This window comes from Arachis hypogaea, chromosome 12 (genome assembly GCF_003086295.3).
Source record: "Arachis hypogaea cultivar Tifrunner chromosome 12, arahy.Tifrunner.gnm2.J5K5, whole genome shotgun sequence".
Taxonomy (NCBI): domain Eukaryota; kingdom Viridiplantae; phylum Streptophyta; class Magnoliopsida; order Fabales; family Fabaceae; genus Arachis; species Arachis hypogaea.
In genome coordinates, this window is record NC_092047.1 from 98,208,045 (window position 1) to 98,231,319 (window position 23,275).

The 23,275-nt window shown below is 40.1% G+C and overlaps 1 protein-coding gene across 1 annotated transcript; it reads left to right on the forward strand.

The window, feature by feature from the left end:
• Positions 1-22,051: 22,051 nt before the first annotated feature.
• Positions 22,052-22,642, forward strand: LOC112730323 (uncharacterized). Its single transcript, XM_025780416.1, has one exon. It carries the CDS (start codon positions 22,052-22,054, stop codon positions 22,640-22,642), a length of 591 nt encoding a protein of 196 aa, XP_025636201.1.
• The last annotated feature ends 633 nt before the right edge of the window (positions 22,643-23,275 follow it).

A 23,275-nucleotide genomic window follows, 5' to 3' on the forward strand; every position in this document is an offset into this window, starting at 1 on the left:
TTTTTGACATTGTTTTTAGTATATTTTTAGTAGGATCTAGTTACTTTTAGGGATGTTTTTAATAGATTTTGTGTTAAATTCACATTTCTGGACTTTACTATGAGTTTGTGTGTTTTTCTATGATTTCAGGTATTTTCTGGCTGAAATTGAGGGACTTGAGCAGAAATCAGATTCAGAGGTTGAAAAAGGACTGCTGATGCTGTTGGATTCTGACCTCCCTGCACTCAAAGTGGATTTTCTGGAGCTACAGAACTCGAAATGGCGCGCTTCCAATTGCGTTGGAAAGTAGACATCCAGGCCTTTCCAGCAATATATAATAGTTCATACTTTGGCCAATAATAGACGACGTAAACTGGCGTTCAACGCCAGCTTTCTACCCAAATCTGGCGTCCAGCGCCAGAAAAGGATCCAAAACCAGAGTTGAACGCCCAAACTGGCACAAAAACTGGCGTTCAACTCCACAAATGGCCTCTGCACGTGCAACACTTAAGCTCAGCCCAAACACACACCAAGTGGGCCCCGGAAGTGGATTTATACATCAAATACTTACTCATGTAAACCCTAGCAGCTAGTTTATTATAAATAGGACCTCTTACTATTGTATTAGGCATCTTTGGATTACCTTATGATCCTTTGATCACGTTTTAGGAGGCTGGCCATCTCGGCCATGCCTGGACCTTCACTTATGTATTTTCATACAGTAGAGTTTCTACACTCCATAGATTAAGGTGTGGAGCTCTGCTGTTCCTCAAAGATTAATGCAAAGTACTACTGTTTTCTATTCAAATCTTCTTATTTCGCTTCTAAGATATCCATTCGCACCCAAGAACGTGAGGAAGGTGATGATTATGTGTGACGCTCATCACCATTCTCCCCTATGAACACGTGCCTGACAAACACTTCCGTTCTACATGAAATAAGCTAGAATGAATATCTCTTAGATCTCCTAACCAGAATCTTCGTGGCGTAAGCTAGAATGATGGCGGCATTCAAGAGAATCCGGAAAGTCTAAACCTTGTCTGTGGTATTCCGAGTAGGATTCAATGATTGAGTGACTGTGACGAGCTCCTAACTCGCGATTGCAGGGCGTTAGTGACAGACGCAAAAGGATAGTAAATCCTATTCCAGCATGATCGAGAACCGACAGATGAATAGCCGTGCCGTGACAGGGTGCGTGAGCATATTATTCACTGAGAGGATAAGATGAAGCCAGTGGCAAGGGTGATGCCTCCAGACGATTAGCCGTGCCGTGACAGGGCATTGGATCATTTTCCCGAGAGATGACCGAAAGTAGCCATTGACAGTGGTGATGTATCACATAAAGCCAGCCATGGAAAGGAGTAAGACTGATTGGATGAAGATAGCAGGAAAGCAGAGGTTCAGAGGAACGAAAAGCATCTCCATTCGCTTATCTGAAATTCCTACCAATGATTTACATAAGTATCTCTATCCCTATTTTATTAATTAATATTCGAAAACCACATAACTGTTTTATATCTGCCTGACTGAGATTTACAAGGTGACCATAGCTTGCTTCATACCAACAATCTCCGTGGGATTCGACCCTTACTCACGTAAGGTATTACTTGGACGACCCAGTGCACTTGCTGGTTAATTGTATCGAAGTTGTGACAATTATGAATTAAGATCAAAGCACCAAGCTTTGGAGCCATTACCAGGATTTGTTCGAACCTGGAGATCACAATTTCGTGCACCAGAAGCAGAGGATCGCCTAAAAGAAACAGTAATTAGATTTCAAACAACCATTCAACAACTGGAGCAAGCACTAATTCAATGGGCCACTAGGCGCTCAAATATACAAGGACCAACCACAGCTCCATGTGGACAGCCCGATGAAGAGCGTAGCATGAAAGAAATACTAGAGACTCCAGTGGACAAGACAGAGAATGAATTCATACTAGAACAAGTGGAAGAAGCTGTCATTGTTCAAGAAGAAGAATTAGTTGAAGATCTAGGAGATGCTGAACTTCCTTGGGAATCCAGAATTGAGAAAAACCCCGTCCAAGATGCTACAGTTGATGCTAAGGAGGATACCGTACAATTTCCAAGGCAAGTCGTTTACGAAGAATCAGACGGAATAATCCAAAAAGCAGATTTCCTTGATGATGATAGTCACAAGTCTAGTTCTCCTAGTGATGAACTTGCGTCTGCAAGTGAATTCTCTGAAATCGAAGAATCTTTCCCAAGTGAATATGAAGATGATGCGGAGGTAGATTTCTCTCAACCTCCAATCTATGACTCGAGTGATGAGGAAGACATAGAAGACTTTGACCAGGATACAGATACAATTGAAGATCTTTGCAAGGAAGTGGAAGAATTCACAGAGGAGCACAAGGAAACGGAACTTGCAGAACCACCAAAAACACCTATCCCAAGGCCATTACCACCTAATACAAGCTTCAAGTGGGTACAATCCTTAACTTATAATTTTACTTATTCACTTGAATATGGTTTGCTTGAAACAGATGGCCAACTTAGAGCTCTCTGCGGCTTTAAGAGTAAGAGGGAATTGGCTCGTACTCAGAGCTGGTGCACCGGGTTCAATAAGGTTCTACGCTTCACCTCGAAGTACACGGATTGGTATCATGCTCAATTGCATAGATCACGGAGAACGTTTGGTCACCACGGTGAGATTCTACTTTTTAACCCGCCCGAATGGAAACTTACAAATCAAAACGGAGGCGGATCTAAAAACACAGCTTGGGATCATGGATTATATTCTGACATTCGTCATCCCGGGAGGCTGAATATCTGTTTGAAGCTGCTCAGAAGCTTTACATGCCTAGTTTGGGACCCCGGAGGCTATTGGCATTCCAAGCACTGGTGGAAATTTTTGGACGAATTTAAACATAAGCCACCATAACAGGATACTCTTCCAATGTCCAACTTAAGGACTTTAACTAAAAGTGCTAGGTGGGAGACAACCCACCATGGTATGGTCGCTTCTTTCTCAATCTATTTCTTGTTTATTGTTTTCAATTTATTCTTTTTTTTATTTTAACATTAACCTGGAATCATGCATAGCATTCATGTTAATCACTGCGTCATGCATTTTTCAGTATAAAAAAAAGGGAGCACGACGCGACCGCATGCCCCATGCGATCGCGTCATATCGCGAAAAACACCACCCATGCGACCGCGTCACCCACGCGGCCGCGTCACCCACGCGGCCGCGTGATATATATATCGGCGTAAGGATCCAACGAACATAAAGTTGGGCTGGAATCGTGCGGCTCTTGTGCGTTTCGCACAAATTAGCCCACGCGATCGCATGCCCCATGCGATCGCGTCACTTACCCAATACCAATCCCACGCGACCGCGTGAGTGACGCGATCGCGTTGCATGGATTGCATATCACCCCAAAAGGAGACAGAGAGTTGCGCTGAAACGGCGCTGGAGTCGTGCGTTTAGCACGAATTCCAGCGACGCGATCGCGCGACCCACGCGATCGCGTCACCCCTCTTTCCCCCCCCCCCCTCTCATGCGATCGCGCGACCCACGCGATCGCGTCCCCCCCATTTTCACCCCAACCACGCGACCGCGTGCCCCACGCGGCCGCGTGGATTCGAAAATATAACCCCCCCCAGCCCGCGAACCCTATCAGTCGCGCAGCCCCCCTCACCCCCAACCCTCTTCTCCTTCTATATTCCTTTTCCCCCAGCCACCGCTGGCCAGCCACCACGCCACCACCCCGACGCCATCGCCGCCCAGACGCCGCCATCGAAGCCCCCTCCCCTCCTTTCTTCTTCCTTCTTCCTCTCTCCTCCCCTCTCCACCACAACCACCTCCGCGAGCACCGCCCAACTACCGCCGGCCATCCAGCCGCACCTCCTTTCCACCACCCACCCCCTTCAGCCAGCAACAACCACCGCCCTCCCTTCTCCTACCCTCTTCCTCTCTCACTAACCCTAATACCTCCCTCCACCACTGCCCCCTCAGCCGCCACCGCGACGCCGTGCACCACCACCGCGCTGGACGCCGCCGCAGCCACCTTCTTCCCTGTTCCACCCCTTCCGCTTACCAGGTTCCGCAACACGCAACCCTTTTTATCCGTTCGTCACTTTTCTGTATTTTTTATTCCGTTTATGTTCATGATTAGGATAGCTAGACTTGCATGTTGTAGTGGATTTTTAGGTTGTTAGGTAGCTTAGGCTGTGGTTAGTGGATCTAGGTCTGTTTACTTGCACTGTTCTTACTTCTGTTTTATCCTATGTGCTAATCTGTTGCTGCTATAATCATGATTCATACGCTGCTTTCTTGTATGTTGCTGCTGTTTACATTGAGTTTTTATGTTTATTTTATATCTATGTACATGCAGCTTGATTTTTAATTCATATGAACTAATATGATTGCTGTTTATTTTCCGGGACAATCCAATTTCAGCCGGAATACTGCCCAAATTTTTTTTAAAAAAAATTGTTTTCATTCTTGTTTTGGTTTGGCAACTCTGTTTTACTCTGCTTCCCCCAAACCATTTCATGAATGCTAGGGCCACTTTCTTATCCTTTGATTTCCTGGCTCATAACCTGCAATTGTGATTCACTGATCCCAATTTCTGATTTCTTTATTTCTATTCGAATCAACATCACCCGGTTTTCTTTATTCGATTATGAGTACTTCTATTCTTACCTGTGAATCCTTGTTATATGGAATTTTTTTCTATGCCACTTACTTTCCTAACTCACTAATTTTAATTTACTAATTTCTTTTTACCATACTAACCCTCTTGATTTTTTTTCTGATCACTTTCACTTCCTCTAACTTTCTCACTATGGCATATTGATTTTTTTCTTTCCATTTAACATTAATTCAATAACATTTCAATTACTCATTTTCCTTATTCTATATCTCCCTTACCGCTTTGAGCTTCCTTTGTTTAATTGCCTATTTGCTTTCCTTTTTTTATCCATTCCTGGTTTTCTGTTTTTTAGGATGTCTGCCTCACAGAGAAAAGGCAAAGGCAAGGCTACTGACAAGCGCAAGAGAGGAGATTCCTCCCAGTCCATCATTGCTCTAATGCACGATTCCTCATGGCGGGAGAAGAACTTTACACAGCAGAAAAAAGCTGACCAGCTGCTCCCTTCGACTGATCCTATAAAATTTGCAAACCGGTACTGTGAGCTGAGGTACCCGACTTTTGCAAACTCCAGAAATCTATACCTGGAACGTACCTTGAAGATTCCAGAAGCCCTCCAGCAATACACCACTGAGCAAATCAAGCAAAGGGGCTGGTTCTTTCTGGAGAGACCACTGACAGAGGTCAATGCATCTTAGGTCCGGAAATTCTATTGCAACTACTACCTTACTGCCCTAGATGCAGTGAACCTGAGGGGAAAGTAAATTCTGGTCACTGAGGAGGCCATAGAGACCATTCTCCAGCTCCCAGCCAAGTCCGATCAGCCAGATAGTTATGCACAGGCTGAGGAGGACATGGGCCAGATGCGGTTTGATTGGGACGCCGTGAAGGCACGGATAGCTCTCGACCCTGCTGTTCCTTGGGAGATGGGTCAGAACACCACTATGCCTAGAGGGATCAAGAGAGTATACTTGAATGATGAGGCTCGGCTATGGCATCAGATCTTGAGTAATTTTGTGATGCCGAGTACTCATGAGACTGAGATCCCGGTTGCCATGATCACCCTCCTCTGGTGTGTGCTGGAGGGTAAGGACCTGTACTTGCCTCGTTTTATCCGGTATTTTATGGCCAGGGTCCACGTCCGAGGTACCCTCCCCTTTCCTTATCTGGTTACACGGCTAGGCCGTCAGGCTGATGTGCCTTGGGAGGATGCCGATGAGCGACCACCAGCAGCGGACTGCAGGAAGATCATCCCTCACAGCAGGAACTTCCTTGCTTTGGGCTACAGACCACCATCTGTCACTGCTACTGATGAGACAGCCCCTCCGTCTGCTGGACCCTCTTCATCCACAGCTGCCCCAGCTGCCCCTGCTGCCACCACTGCACCTCCACCCGCCTCTGAGCTGGTTTATCGCCTCGTGCACCGTCTATTCCACCAGCTTGATCAGATGGAGCGCCGTAACAGGCGCCGGTATGAGAGATTGGAGCGCCGCAGCAGGCGACGCTATTCCCATCTGAAGCTGATGATCAGACAGGGCACCGACATCCCCTCCGAGCCCGACACACCATCAGAGCCATCAGAGGAGGAGGAGGAGGATGAGCACGAGGAGGAGCCTCATTCCCAGGCGGAGACTCATCAGCAGGCAGGCACAGAGCACGCTACACCACAGCAGGAGGCCCCACATCAGCTTGAGGCTGCAGATCCGGAGATCCCGATCCAGTCAGTCTCCCCTCTACAGCAGCCAGACTCTCAGCCCACCACCGCCACAGAGACCCCAGCTACCATCCCTCCCAGTGATGACACTCCTTCACACCCGGCTTGATTGAGCATCGAGGACGATGCTTCATTTTAAGTGTGGGGAGGTCGCCATCTCTGGCGTTTATTTTGGTGAACTACTACATACTTTTTCTTTTATTTTGGATATTTTTCTGTATTTTCCTCTTTTTCTTTTATTGTTATTTTCTGAGTACTTATACATTGCTACTTGTGTATTTTACTCTATTTTCTGCATTTTGCAAATTTTGTTCATATTTTAGTTATTTAGTTCATTTTAGTTATTTAGTTTAGTTTGCAATTCTAACTTATTAGTGGATCAATTAGTATAGTTTACCCTTTTTACATAAGATAGCTTAGTTATAGCTTAGTTTAAATTGAAAATTATAAAAAGGAAGTAAGCTAGGAAATTGAACATATCAGATTTAAATCCACAAAACTTGTATATAGCATTACATGATGTAGTTAAGCTGACAACATTTCATCAAGGAGGAACATTAAAACTTTAAAAGCCACCCTAAATAATTTTTTATGAGAATAATGGGAATTTTTAACTAAACCTGCATACAATATATAAATGATATATGATGCTTGAGTTAGAGAACACACAGCCTGTGAGTCTTGAGCTTAAATTGTGTGGTTGCATTCAAACCATAATTTCATTTCTGTGTGTTACATTTCTTTTTATTCTGATGTTCTTTCCTTTGCTTTAATCTATATGTCCAATTATAGAATATAGAATAGATACATACCAAGAGAATGACTGAGGCCATCATTTGATTTTAGCTCACTCATCCCAAATTAGCCTACCTTTTACATCACCCTTGTTAGCCCCCTTGAGCCTTTTAAAAACCCCTTTATTCTATTTAGCCAAATTACTAGCCTTAAGCAGAAAAACAAAAGAAAATCCCAAGTGAATCCTTGGTTAGCTTAAGATAGAAAATTATAAATAGAGTAGAATGTGGGAAACCTTTTGGGAACATGGATGATAGAAACAAAAGGTAGAAAAGTTAAAAGGAATAAAATAAAATTTGGGAAGCATGCTCATGAGAAAATCTAAGTGATTCAATTACCATGTGCATTAAAAAAAAAGAAGAGAGAGAAAGTTATTTTTTTTTTCAGCATTTGAATAAAAGGGGATACAAAAGAAATTTCACAATGCAAAATAAAAACAATGCACATGGGATAAAAATAAAAGAGTGAAACATGAGCATGTAACAATAAGTGGGATAATATGGGAGAATAGGTAAAGAAGTTTTATCTTGCTAGAAATGTATGTTAGGTGAGATCTTAGTCTAATTAAGGATTCGCTTATTAGCTCACTTAACCCTATACATAAATCCTTACCTTTACCTTGGCCCCATTACAATCTTAATTAAAGACCTCATGACTTTTTGGTATGACTATATTCTATAATTGTTGATTGGTTAGATGAAGAACAAAGCTACAGAAATTAAGAATAAAAAGAAAGATGGAGTGAATAAACCCAATAAACACTGAGTGACTAGAGAGTAAACATAAAATCCAGTGAGGGTTCAATAACTCATCAACATATATCTGTACTTAATTTACTAATTATTTTGCAAGTTTGTACAAAGTTTTCTTTCCCATCTCATTTGCTAAAATGCTTTATTATTTAAGGGTTGGCTATATATATACATGACTCCTTGAGAATGTGGATTAACTTGACTACATGTAAGCTTTATATAAGTGAATAATTTAGAGTTGCATGATGCATCATTCATTTAGGTAGTTGCATTTAGATTAGGTTGCATTGCATGACATTCCATCACTTTAACCTTAATTATTTATCTTGGATTTAGCATGAGGACATGCTAGTGTTTAAGTGTCGGGAGGTTGATAAACCCATATTTCATGAGTTCTTTTGTGCTTAATTTGAGTGATTTATACAATCATTCACCTACTTATTCACATTAATTGCATGGTTTTACTTTCCCTTCCTTATTATGTGATGTAAATGAAAAACATGTTTCCTAAGCTTTAAAATCAATTAATTTAATTACCTTTATTTCCATTCGATGCCGTGATTAGTGTGTTGAGTGGTTTCAGATTTTCTAAGGCAGAATGATTTAAAGGATGAAAAAGGAAACATACTAAAATGGAAGGAGGAAGCAAAACGGAGCTTTAAGGAAACTGGGATCCACGCGATCGCATGGATGACGCGATCGCATGCCAAGCACGAATCAGCAACGACGCGGTCGCATGACTGACGCGACCGCGTGACAAGGAAAAGCTCCAAATGACGCGACCGCGTGACCCACGCGGACGCGTGACAGAGGCTACGCACCAGAATTTACAGAATACGCCCCCAGCGAATTCTGAAGCCCTTTTTGGCCCAGATCCAAGTACAGACAGCATAGACCAGAGGTTATAAAGTGTGGGAATGCACCCATTCAAGGGGAGCTCGCATATTTTACTTTTCAATGATTTAGATTTAGTTGAGAGGGAGATCTTCTCTCTCTCTTTTAGGATTTAGGATTTCTTCTTGTTTTAAGAGTAACTCTGGATCCCAGGTTTAATGTTCTTTTATGTTTTACTTTTATTTATTTATTCCAACATTTGAATTGATTATTATACTTTGACTTACGAATTATTCCATGTTACAGACAGTTATTTGAATTAATGATAATTGAGGTAATTTCAGTTTATGATTGTTCTCTTTGATTTAAGTCACCATTGCTTCCTATCTAAGGATATTTTTATTATTCCAGCAATTTTACTTTTTCCCCTTTTGGTTCTGGTTAAGAATTCAGTAACTCAACAGTTATTAAACTCAACATAATTGATAATCGTTATCTTGCTAATTGAGCTGAACTTAAGCAATCCCAACCTTTTCTTAGGAAATAAATAAGATTCAAAGGTCAATTTAATTAGTCCCCTGACTTTCCTTTACCTTAGTAAAGGTTGACCAAGTGGAGTTTAGATTCAACTTTCATTGTAGTTGAGAGAGATAACTACGTTGGACCTCCGACTTCTCTTACCTTGCCAAAAGTTTGCTTTACAGTATTTATTTATTTTAATTGCCATTTACTTTACTTGTCATTTAAATTACTTGCTTCTCATCTTCTAAACCCCGATTACAACCTTTATAGCCAATAATAAGAACATACTTCCTCGCAGTTCCTTGAGAAGACGACCCGAGGTTTGAATACTCGGTTAACAATTTTTAAAGGGGTTTGTTACTTGTGACACCCAAAACGTTTGTATGAAAAGACTTTTGAAGGTTTAGAAACTATACTTGCAACGAGGATTTATCCGCAAATTTCTAGACCACGCAAAAGTTCTCTCATCAGTCGGACCGACGAAAAGCTACATCTTGGACCGACAAGAGAAGTCGGACCGACGAAAAGCTACATCTTGGACCGACGAGTAAAGTCAGACCAACGAAAAGCTACAGCTTAGACCGACAAGAGAAGTCGGACCAAAGAAAGCTCAAGAAGGACCGACAAGAAAAGTCGGACCAAAAAGAAACAAGCGCTAAAAAGGACATGGCTTTACCCAAAAAAGCCACACGACAAGGATACCGAAATTGTGCAAGACTAACTAAAAAGGTTCCACCAAAGACACTAAAAGTTGTCGAACGAGTTAACCCCAAAAGTCGTCCTACCTCAACCAAACAGGAGACACCACAGACAAGTCAAAAAAAGGCCGAAAAGACCTCTCAAAAATTTAAGAAAAGATCGACATGATAACATCGGTCAACTACAAATAAATGACAACATAAGAGAAACCGGTCATGGATCGCTACTTAAAAACAGCTCAAAGAGGCTGAGCAACAAGGCCTCAACATTCTCGAAGCGCATAAAAAAGTTAAGACAGATGCAAGCAAGCATGACATAAAATACCAAGCTTCAAGGTCAGACCCAAAAAGCCTAGAAGCTACTCGTTGTGTTTTAAGGGGTTGCTAAAAGCAACCAAAAAGAGTGTTATCAAAAGATACCAACCACAAAATAAAAAGTAAAAGCCCACAAGCCGGTCCAACTACACAGATATCCAAAAGCTACAGCTCAGAAGACTTTTTAATAGCATCAGGAGAAGGAGGGCGAGTCTGAATAGGCACAGCATCTACAGTTCCATCATTCCGATTCAGAATCTGGCAATCCGGATCAGACATAATGGGAGAAACCGAGGAGGTCGACACTTTGACAGAAGGCACTGGGGGAGGTTCAGCATCATCATCATCCTGGTCATCAGGGACAATCTTACCATCCCTCACAACATTGTCCAGGCTAAAGAGAGTAAGGTCGGCCTCAGGAGCAATAATCCAAACCTGCTCCTTCAGGTTCTCATAGGCAGCAGTTACACTACCAACAAGATGACCCTGGAGCTCGGAGTAATCAGCTTGGGCGTTTTCCAACTCCTCCTTCAGACGCATTCCCTCCCGATAAGATGTGACATAGCTATCCTTATGCCTCAGTGCCGTGTCCTCAGCCAGCCTTACAGAGGCAGCCAGAGAGAGGGAACTCGCCTTCTCATTCTCCAGATCTTTTTCCAACTTGGCCACCTTCACTTCCAGCTGCTCCTTAAAGCCTTTCATCTGATCAAACTCCCGTTTGGCCTCCTCCATAAAAGCTTTAGTGGCATGGAAAGGAAGACTTTGAGCAATTCGATATAGGGCCGCTCCCATGTGTGCCATCTTGATACTACTCCGAGTTATATAATCAAAATGATGAAGAAGTGACACATCATCCATAGGGAGGATACCATAAGGACCGATTTGTTGATCTACAAACTCGACCGCATCAACGTCAGGAGCATCAAGGTTGAAAGGCTCAATTGTTTTTTGCTTCTTACTGGGAGGGGCACCAGAAGCTGCAGCAGAAGATTGTGGAGGATCGACCAGACGAACCCGAGGAATAGGAATTGCTTTCCTCGGTCCGGGAGAACTCGGCACAGGAGGCTTCACTGGAACCTGAGAAGATCCCTCTCCGACCGCCTTGGCCGAGATGTTTAGAGCAGCAGTTGCCTTCTTCGCCTTCTTGTAGGCCTTCATGGAATCATTATTTTTTGACATCTCTGAAAATACAGAATCAACCACAAAAGACAAGTTACAACATAGGAGAAGAAAAGCTCAGAAGCAAGTATAAAAACAAGTCAGACAGTACCCAAAGCAGTTCGAACTAAAGATAGATCACTCAAGAATCTCTTCGTATCCAGATGGGGAGGTTTCCCCCACAAATCTTCAAGAACAACTACAAAGGCCCGCTCAACCTCATTAAGCATCTCCCATGTATAACGTGGCACTCTCACATTCTTTTGCCACTCTAGAGGAAAAGCAGGCTCGTTATTTTCATCAAGAAAAAAGGGGCGGACCCCCTCAACAGCACGGACTCGGAAGAAATAGTTCTTAAAATCTTTAAACGACTCATCATACATGGCAAAAACTTTATGCCCCTGGGCCGATCTGAAAGAAACCCAGGAAGCTTTCTTTTTGGAGGAACCTCCGGGCGCGGCCGAGACAAAAAGATAAAGGAAAAGAGTTTCAGAAGGTGTTATGCCTAACTCTGGGCAAAGCAGTTGAAATATTTTGATAAAGCCCCAGGAATTCGGATGAAGCTAGGACAGAGCAATGTTACATGACCACAACAGGTCAGTTTCAAAAGCAGTAAAAGGAAAAGTAACGTTTAATTGGCTGAAGAAGTATTCATAAGCATAGAAGAAGGGACGCTCCCCCTCGATAGAAGTCGGAAAACAAACTCTCTCATCAGAATCAGGGGCAACAAGCTCATAATCCCCCTCACGGGCACTGTTACCACAAATCCTATGGCGCTTCCTCAGCTCTGTGAAAAATTCAGCATCCACAATAGAAACACACAACAAGACAAGGGAGTCCAGCCAATCGGACATCCCCTCGGGAACTCTGGAAGGCATCTCTACAATGTTATTGCGAGAAGACATGAGGCCAACTAATCCTACAAATAAGAAAAGAAGATGGGATTACTAAAAACATCTCGGACAAGGGAGAAAACAACTCAATACGATACAGGCGAACACACAGAAAAGGAAAACCCCAAGACTCAAACCAAAGTCCTAGGGCATCCTTTGGAGGCAATAATAAAGCAAGGTTTCTAGTAAAAATCTACTTCTCGCACCCCAGCATCTCTCAAAACAAGAAAAGAAGGCTTCAAACAGCAAGCATTTTCCATCAGAGTAAAACACAAAAGTCTTCAAAAACATTGCCTTACAGTCTAAACCAGCAAAAACCATCCCTAAACATCAAGCACGCCAAACAGAGACCATTAAAGATACAACCTTTTTCAGAATCAGACAAAAGCAACCTTCAAATAAAGCAAGGAATAGATGCGGATAGTGGTACCAGAATAGAAACAACAATGAACATGCAAAGCCTTAAAAGCATCAAGCAAAAATAAAAAGGATCATTGAAAGAGCAGAAGATTGATGGTTTAGAGGTTATAGTAAACTCTCGTTGTAAGTATAGTTACTAAACCAAGCAATCAACATTTCTTACAAACGTTTTGGTTGTCACAAGTAACAAACCCCTTTTTAAAATTGATAACCGAGTATTTAAACCTCGGGTCGTCTTCTCAAGGAATTGCAAGGAGGTATGTTCTTATTATTGGTTATGAGTTTGTAAATTAGGGGTTTTAGAAATTAGGGAGCAGTATGTTGCATAAGAAGAATAAAATAAATAAATAACTATAAAATAAACTCTTGGCAAGGTATGAAAACAGGAAGTCCTATCCTGGTTATCCTTATCAATTGTAATGAGAATTGGATTTTTCTCCCACTTTGTTGACCTCTAACTATGAAGGTAAGTTAAGTGGATGAATTAATTTTTATTCCTCAGGTCCTAGTCTTTCCTTGGGAAAGGCTAGAGTTATTGGAACTCGAATTAATTCTTGAAAAATTCTAATTTTCAATCAACAATGAGTTTGATAACTCAAGTGTTTCCAATGATTCAACCAAAGCCAAAAGGGAAGAAAGTCTACTTGAATGAAAATAACTTGGATAAACACAGAGCATTAATAAATTAAAGAGAGCAATCATAAGTCTAAAATACCTCAAATTATATTATATTAAATAAAATATTCAAATCATAACATAGAAAAGTTCATAAATTAAATTGGGAAAATAAATAAAAATAAAGAACATGGGATTGAGAGCCACTCCTAAAACTAAGAGAAATCCTAAATCCTAATCCTAAGAGAGAGGAGAGAACCTCTCTCTCTAAAAACTACATCTACTCCTGAAATTGTGAACATGAGAGCACGTTTTTCTGAATGAATGGATTTCCCCACTTTATAGCCTCTAATCTGTGCTTTCTGAGCCAAAAACTGGGTCAGAAATACCCCAGAAATCGCTGGTTGCGAAATCTGCCACGCTGGTTTTCGTCATTGCGACATGGCCGCATGGATCACGCAGTCGCGTCGCCTAGCGTTAGGGAAACTATGGCATATTATATATCAAATCGAAGCCCCAGACGTTAGCTTTCCAACTCAACTAGAACCGCGTCGTTTGGACCTCTATAGCTAAAGTTATAGCTGTTTGAGTGTGAAGAGGTCAGGCTGGACAGCTTAGCAATTTCTCCAACTTCTTGTATTCCTTCCACTTTGCATGCTTCCTTTCCATCCTCTGAGCCATTCCTACCCTGTAATCTCTAAAATCACTTAACACATATATCAAGGCATCTAATGGTGATAAGAGAGGATTAATATTAGCAATATAAAGGTCAAAGAAGCATGTTTTCAATCATAGCACAAAATCAGGAAGGAAGACATAAAGCATGCGATTAGTATGAATAAATGGGTAAAGAGTTGATAAAAATCACTCAATTGAGCACAAGATAAACCATGAAATAGTGGATTATCAACCTCCCCACACTTAAACATTAGCATGTTCTCATGCTAAGCTCAAGAGAAGCTATAAAGAATAAAGAGGAATGATAGAATGTATGAAATGCAACCTATCTATATGAATGCAACTATATGCAAAATGTTTCTACCTACTTGGTTAAAAGTAAACAAATCCTTCAAGAAGAAATATGAACTGGATTTCACTAATTCAAATCATGAAAATGAAGTACAAATAGACTTGCAAGAAGAAAATAACTCATGAAAGCAGGGAACAGGGAATTGAGCATCGAACCCTCACTGGTAGTATATACACTCTAATCACTCAAGTGTTTAAGGTTCGATTCTCTCAATTCTCTACTAACGTTGCTTTCTAAGGCTTGCTCTTCATCTAACAATCAACATAAATTTAATGCACATATACACATATCAAGAGGTCTTTTAAGGGTTGTAATGGGGTTAGGGTCAAGGTAGGATTGTATTTGGCCAAGTGGACTAAAATCTGAAACCTTAAGTAACTTAAACTTTCCACCTAACTTTAGACAATCTATGTAATCATAATACCACATCTAACTATCCATTAACCATGTTTTCCACATATTCATGCATCTTAACTTTAGTGCAACTCATATGCATTGCTTTCACCATTTACTTTGGGGCATTTTGTCCCCTTTTACTTATTTGCTCTTTTTCTCTTCTTTTTCTCTTTTTCTTCTTTTTTTTATATTATATATTTTTTTATTCTTTTATTCTTTTATTATTTTTTTATTTTTTTCAATGCATATAATTAAATTATTGAATGCATGAACATGTCCTATTTCTTTCACATTTTTAGAAAATTCTAACATACTCAATTCTCAAACCAAATATTTTCAATCCCAATTTCCCCACACTTAATTCATGAGCACTCTTACTAGTCTAAGCTAACCAAGGATTCACATTAAGGACATTATTGTTTTCCGCTTAGAGTTAATGATGTGCTAAAGTAAAGAATAAAAGGGGTAAAATAGGCTCAAATTGGTTTGCAAAGGATAATGAAAGGGTAAGGCCATATGGGTATGTAAGCTCAGTAAAATAAAGGCCTCAATCATATAAGTGCATGCATACATCAAACCATGGAAACATAGAATTAAGCAAGACAAAGATCACAATTTTATAGAGAAAAATACACACCAAAACAGAATATTGGTTGATAAAATGCAACCAATTTAAATAAGCTCAAAATCTCACTGGTTTTGTGTGTTCGAGCTCTAAACCATGTTCCAGTATAATATCTCTTCAAACAAGTGTAACATTAAATTTTATTCAAATTAGTGAAATGCTCTTAAAAGGTTTTTTTGAAAAAGAAAATATTACTTCAACCAAGTGGTAAAATATGCATAAAATCAAATAATCATGCAATCAAATATGCAAATGCAATAACTAACAAAGCAAAATAAAATATTGGTGTTTGAGAAGGAAATACTAATCCATGGAGATCAGTATCAACCTCCCCACACTTAAAGATTGCACCGTCCTCGGTGCATGCTGAGATGTGCAGGTGGACGAGTTGTTCCAACTGATGCTTTTCTTCAAGGATTGTGCAGATGGATTTGTTTGTCTCCCCTTAAGAAGTTTTTCCGCTCCCTTCGTGGTGGCCATCCTGAAAGAAGAGGGAAAAGAAAAAGTAACCCAAAAATAAAGATAGAAAATAAATAAAATATGGGTGTTAATGCCAGATAATAAGGGTCTCAATTATATGGTAGCTACAACATGCAAATGAGAAAACAGTAGAAGTACATGGCAAATCAGGAATGCAAAAATTTGCAAAAATAGGGAAGAGAGTGTGGGTAAGGAGAGATAATAAAAATTCATGTCAATGTAAAAGTAATACAGGTATAAAAGATTGGCATTGATATAAATAATATTACCTATCCAGAATAAAACAAGTCACTAAGCACCTAAAATAATTCAAGAGAAGATGCAACAGTTAAATAAAAAAATTTTAACACCAAAGGAAAAATAATAAATTTAGAAAATAAAACAAAAATATGCACAAAATTAAGATGCAATGAATGATATATGCAAATAAATTAAGTAAAATAAAATAAAATAAAAGATAAGAAGAATGAGAAGGGAAAGAAGGGAAGAAGAAGTAAGTAAGAAAGGAGGGAGGAAAAATTAGGATTGGGGGAGAAAAGATAAGATATTTGGCAAATTAGGATAAGTTGTGCGGCGCAAGCGACGCGGTCGCGTGGGGAACGCGGTCGCGCGGCTTGCGCTTAAACTGATTGACGCGGTCGCGTCGGTCACGCAGTCGCGTGACCCGTTTTATGCTACTGGCGCGAGGGCATCCTCGCTCTCGCACAACTCTCTGTTCAAAAATTATTAATTGCCAAATATTGGGTGACGCGATCGCATGGGGCATGCGATCACGCGAGTGGCCACCTAGTAGGATATGACGCGGCCGCGTGGGGCACGCGGTCGCGTGAGATGGACTGCGCGCTCAGCACCAGTCCAGCACCACTCTAGCACAACTTTCGGCTGTGCACCCTTTTTACGTCGAAGTCCAGGTCACGCGGCCGCATGGGGCACGCGGTCGCGTGGGAGGCCAGTATTCCCATATGACGCGGTTGCGTCAGCGACGCGGTCGCGTGGGACAATTTGTGCCACGGGCACGCCTCCAGCCCTGCTCCTGCGTAATTCTCTGTTCGATTTCTTTTCTTCCCAACGCACTAGTGACGCGGATGCGTCAGCGACGCTGCCGCGTCGCATGCGTGTTTTTTTTTAAACTAATGCAGTATGCAGAATGCAGTGTTAATATGAATGTGATGCAAAACTCTAGGTTTAATAAAATAAAATAAAACTCGAAAACAAATAAAACTAAATAAAATTGAAAAAAAAGAACGATCATACCATGGTGGGTTGTCTCCCACCTAGCACTTTTAGTTAAAGTCCTTAAGTTGGACATTGGATGAGCTTCCTGTCATGGCGGCTTATGCTTAAATTCATCCAGAAATCTCCACCAATGCTTGGAATGCCAATAGCCTCCGGGGTCCCAAACTAGGCATGTAAAGCTCTTAAGAAACTTCAAACAGATTCTTAGGCTCCCGGGGTAACAAGTGTCAGAGCAGATTCCAGGATCCCAAATCTTACTTTTACACCCATCTTTGTTGGGATCTGTATTCTTCCAACTGGGTGATAAGTAATTTGAATTCTCACTGCAGCTACCAAACAGCTTCCTAGACCCATTCAGTTGAGCTTTACACCAACCTTTGCATTTAAACTTAAAGCTTCCAACCATGATGAACCTTGCAGGACAATTCTTACCGCTGACCATCTTCCTCTTACTCTTTATGCCACAAAAAGCTCTAAGTTGACCATCCGTCTCCAGTAGCCCATATTCAAGTGGAATTAGAAAGCTAAAGGATATGAATTTTACCCACTTGAATGTTGTGAAGGATGATGGCAACTTAGGGGGAGGGGTCTCTAACAAGTTTGGAACAGAGATTTCAAGCTCCATTCCCTTAAGCTCTTCCTTGAAAATTTCCACCTCTTTGTAAGCTTCTTCAGTTTTAACCTCGTCCTCTTGGTAGCTTTCCTCCAATTCAATCTCTTCTTTATTGCTCACCAAGGGCATGGGAGGTTGTGCTTCTTCTTCTTTAATCTCCTCTTGATCAACCTCTACAAAGTCTTCAACCATGATCTGCCTTGGAGGTTGTACGCTCTCCTCAACATCAACATCAACATCAAACACCGTGAAAGGAGGCTCTGTGACTGGACTTTCCAATGGAGGTACAGCATCTCTTAAGTTTGCAACCACTTCTTCCTTTTTAATAATTGCTGCTTTGTCCAGTTGTTTAAGTATAAAATCATACTCATCCTCGATGTTTTTCTTTCCATGACAACTCCCTTTAACTACTCCTGCATCTTCAAGGGTCTCTCCTACCTTTACCCGTAGGACCTCCTCTAGCTCTTTATGAAGTATGGATTCACGAAGATGATTCCTTCTTTCCTGTTCCATATCAATAGCATAATTGGGATCATCTTGCTCTTGGATTGATGGATGTAGGTGCTCTTCCATGGAGGGTGGTGATGGGATGAAAAGATCATTATGTGGTTGAAAAGGAAGTGCACTAGAGCTTGAGGGTTGAATATTAGAGGTAGAGGGTTGGTTCATGCGGGATATAAGATTTTGGAGTGTAGAGGTAAGACCAATGATGTTAGAGATGAGTGTATTGTTATCCAATGGAGATTGGGGTGGATCTATGTATGGCTCATTCGGTTCATAGGGTGGTTGGTATGGTGAATGTGGATTAGGGTCATATGGAGGTGAATGGTTGTAGTTGGCTTGTGAGTGTGGTGGTTCAAAGTTGTGTTGAGGAGGTTCATAGGCATATGATGGGGGTCCATCATATCTAGTGTCGGGGCATGCATTCTGGAATGGTCGTGGTCCATGGTAGCTTGGAAGGTGTTGTTGCCTAAAGGGTTGATCAGATCCTCGTGGCTCCATCCATCTCTGATTGTTCTGACCTTGATGCATGTTCCTGTTATAGCTTCCATTTCTTACAACAGCATTAGAACCAAACTCAAAGCGATGGGGTGAGAACTCATAATAACAAATAAAAAAAATAAAAAAAAATAAAAAAAATGAAAATAAAAACAATTTGAAATTAAAAGGTTATTTAAATTTTGAAATTTAAATTTTTTAATTTTTTGAAATTTGAAATTTGAAAATTTTTAAATTTGAATTTTGTAAAAAAAAAATTTTTAATTTGAATTTTTGAAATTTGACTTTTGAAATAAGATAAGATAAGATAAAAATTTTAAAATAAAAATCAATAACCTCTTAATTTACGAAAAAGCAAAAAAATAAAAATAAAAATAAAAACAAATCAAAAAGCAAATATTTACAATAACCAATAATAAGGCACACGTTTGCAATTCTCCGGCAACGGCGCCATTTTGAAAGAGCAGAAGATTGATGGTTTAGAGGTTATAGTAAACTCTCGTTGTAAGTATAGTTACTAAACCAAGCAATCAACCTTTCTTACAAACATTTTGGTTGTCACAAGTAACAAACCCCTTTTTAAAATTGATAACCGAGTATTTAAACCTCGGGTCGTCTTCTCAAGGAATTGCAGGGAGGTATGTTCTTATTATTGGTTATGAGTTTGTAAATTAGGGGTTTTAGAAATTAGGGAGTAGTATGTTGCATAAGAAGAATAAAAAAAATAAATAACTATAAAATAAACTCTTGGCAAGGTATGAAAACAGGAAGTCCTATCCTGGTTATCCTTATCAATTGTAATGAGAATTGGATTTTCTCCCACTTTGTTGACTTCTAATTATGAAGGTAAGTTAAGTGGATGAATTAATTTTTATTCCTCAGGTCCTAGTCTTTCCTTGGGAAAGGCTAGAGTTATTGGAACTCGAATTAATTCTTGAAGAATTCTAATTTTCAATCAACAATGAGTTTGATAACTCAAGTGTTTCCAATGATTCAACCAAAGCCAAAAGGGAAGAAAGTCTACTTGAATGAAAATAACTTGGATAAACACGGAGCATTAATAAATTAAAGAGAGCAATCATAAGTCTGAAATACCTCAAATTATATTATATTAAATAAAATATTCAAATCATAACATGGAAAAGTTCATAAATTAAATTGGGAAAATAAATAAAAATAAAGAACATGGGATTGAGAGTCACTCCTAAAACTAAGAGAAATCCTAAATCCTAATCCTAAGAGAGAGGAGAGAACCTCTCTAATCTGTGCTTTCTGGGCCAAAAATTGGGTCAGAAATACCCCAGAAATCGCTGGTTGCGAAATCTGCCACGCTGGTTTTTCGTCACTGCGACGCGGCCGCATGGATCACGCGGTCGCGTCACCTAGCGTCAGGGAAACTATGTCACATTATATATCAAATCGAAGCCCCGGACGTTAGCTTTCCAACGCAACTAGAACCGCATCATTTGGACCTCTGTAGCTAAAGTTATAGCCGTTTGAGTGCGAAGAGGTCAGGCTGGACAGCTTAGCAATTTCTCCAACTTCTTGTATTCCTTCCACTTTTTGCATGCTTCATTTCCATCCTCTGAGCCATTCTTGCCCTGTAATCTCTGAAATCACTTAACACACATATCAAGGCATCTAATGGTGATAAGAGAGGATTAATATTAGCAATATAAAGGTCAAAGAAGCATGTTTTCAATCATAGCACAAAATCAGGAAGGAAGACATAAAGCATGCGATTAGTATGAATAAATGGGTAAAGAGTTGATAAAAACCACTCAATTGAGCACAAGATAAACCATGAAATAGTGGTTTATCAATCATGCAGAAGATGGAGAAACTCCCAGAACGCACATTTCAACAACAATAAGGCACGATGGAAACAGAAAGATCCAAACTTTCTCTAAAGGAAAATCAAAATCAAAACCTCATCACAAAAACAAAGAGAAAGCACGAAATGGGACTAACCTAGAGATGAAAGAAGCTTCGAGGAAGAAAAATGGAGGCGCAGAAATAAAAGCTACCCAGAAAATTGCCAAACAAACGCCGTAACACAAGAAAGCAGAAGTGCAAACGAAAAACAGAGAGCGAAGAGAGCGGAGAAAAGAAGTTACGAAAAGGGCGAAGGAGAGAAACCGTCTCTGGGTTTTCAAAATCAAAATAAAGAGCCAAAGGGAAACGGGGCAATTAATGTTAAAATTAATGAAAACATTAAACCCTCGCACGTTCCCAAAGCGCCGATATAAAAGCGCGCGCTTTTAGATGAAAAACGTTCTACATTCAAAAGCTTCTACAAAGGAATCAACAAAATGCTTGAGTTCGGCTTCACTAGAGAAGGATCGAAGTCAAGAACTCGACCTCAAAAAGAAGACCGAGCTCAAGCAGGGGCACTGTTTATACCCTGGGTCGAGATGACCGAGCCAGGATGTTCAGTAGCAAAGCGACCGACCTCTTTAGGTCAAGCGGACCGACTTCTTTATGAAGAAGTCGGCCAAAGCGACAGGAAAAGCCCAAAGAAGGGCCCAACTCAAGGAATACGACCCAGATCCAAAGGCAGCCCAAGCCGATAGAGACAAGGGCGGTTCCATGGAAGATAAGCTGACCTCAACAAAAGATAAGATAAGATAAGATAACTAACTTATCTTATCCAAAGAAGGTCACATCTCACTACTATAAATACACTGGAGCACCCAGGTATAACTCATACTCTGATTCTACATAAAAACCTGTTTAATACCCATGCTAACTTAAGCATCGGAGTCTCTTGCAGGTACCCCCCCACCCTCCGGTGTCGAAGGAATCAGCAGTGCAGCCAGCCAACAAGTCGGACACCATCGCTCCGGCCGCCCCTCACCGGCCGGATACGTTGGCACTAACCAGCACAGAAGATCTCGACCGAGATCGACCTTCAGTTTCAGGTAACCCTCGGAACAATGCCCATAATCAAGCTTGGAGAAAATGTGAAGCACTTATGAAGCCAAAACAACACATTAGTGCTGCTATTGGAAAACAATCTGAGCAAGCTAAAAAGAATTATCAAATTCACTTGACAAATTGATTGTATTAGATTTCTTTTGCAACAAGGATTGGCCTTTTGTGGTAATGATGAGACAAATGATTCTATTAATTAAGGAAATTTTTCGGAACTTCTAAACTTTTTTGCGCAACATAATGAAGAGATTGATCGTGCTTTCAAAAATGCTCGTGGGAATCTTAAACTAAAAGCTCCGTCAATTCAAAAAGATATTGTAAGAGCTGATGCAAGTGAAATGAGAAAAATTATTGTTAATGATCTTGGGATGAATTGTTTGCTGTTTTGGTTGATGAAGTCCGCGACATTTCTATTAAGGAGCAAATGTCAGTTTGTTTAAGGTATGTGAATAAAGAAGGGCAAGTTAGAGAGCATTTTCTTGGTCTTGTTCATATTTCTAATACTAATGCTTTATCTCTAAAATTAGCATTGGAGTCATTATTAGAAACATATAATTTAAGTTTATCAAGAGTACGTGACCAGGGATATGATGGTGCAAGTAACATGCAAGGAGAATTTAATGGTTTGAAAACTTTGATATTAAAAGAAAATTCTTATGCTTTCTATGTACATTGTTTTGCCCACCAACTTCAGTTAGCTCTTGTAACGGTTGCAAAAAAACAAGTTGAGATTGATTTGCTTTTTAATTTGTTAACTAATTTGTGCAATATTGTTGGAGCTTCATATAAACGAAGAGATATGCTTCGTGATAGTCAGATGACTAAGACAATTGAAGCATTACAAAGTGGAAAAGTTTCTAATGGACATGGTTTGAATCAAGAAATAACTTTGAAAAAAGCTGGAGTCACTAGATGGGGTTCACACTATGGAACTATACTTAGATTAATTTCTTTGTTTCCTTCTGTGGTCAATGTTCTTGAATATGTTGAGGAAGATGGAAATAATTCAGAATGAAGAGCTGAAGCATGTCATTTATTGAATGTCATTCAATCCTTTGAATTCATTTTTAACTTGCACTTGATGAAAAATATCTTGGGAGTTACTAATGAATTATCTCAAGCGTTACAAAGGAATGATCAAGACATTGTAAATGCTATGGCATTGGTTAAAGTGTCTAAGCAATGGTTGTAAACTATAAGAGATGATGGTTGGTCTCTTTTACTTGATGAAGTCTCATTATTTTGTGACAAACATAATATTACTGTTCCAAAAATAGATGATATATTTGTGTCACAAGGAAGATCAAGACGCAAAGCTCAAAAGATCTCAAATTTGCATCATTTTCAAGTTGAGATATTCTATCAAGTAGTTGACAGACAACTTCAAGAACTCAACAATCATTTTATAGAGGTGAATAATGAATTGCTTCTTTGTATAGCTTATCTGAATCCAAGACATTCATTTTTTACAATTGATAAGGAGAAGTTGATCCAATTAGCTCAATTCTACCCATTAGAATTTTCTTCTACTCAACTTTTGGCACTTGATAGTCAACTTGAGAACTTCATATTAGATGTGCGTTTTGATGATCAATACTCAAACTTAAATGGAATTTGTGCTCTTTCTCAGAAATTGGTTGAAACTCGA

Coding starts and splice junctions, on each gene's coding strand:
- LOC112730323 (XM_025780416.1), top strand. CDS start 22,052: ATGTCAGTTTGTTTAAGGTATGTGAATAAAGAAGGGCAAGTTAGAGAG.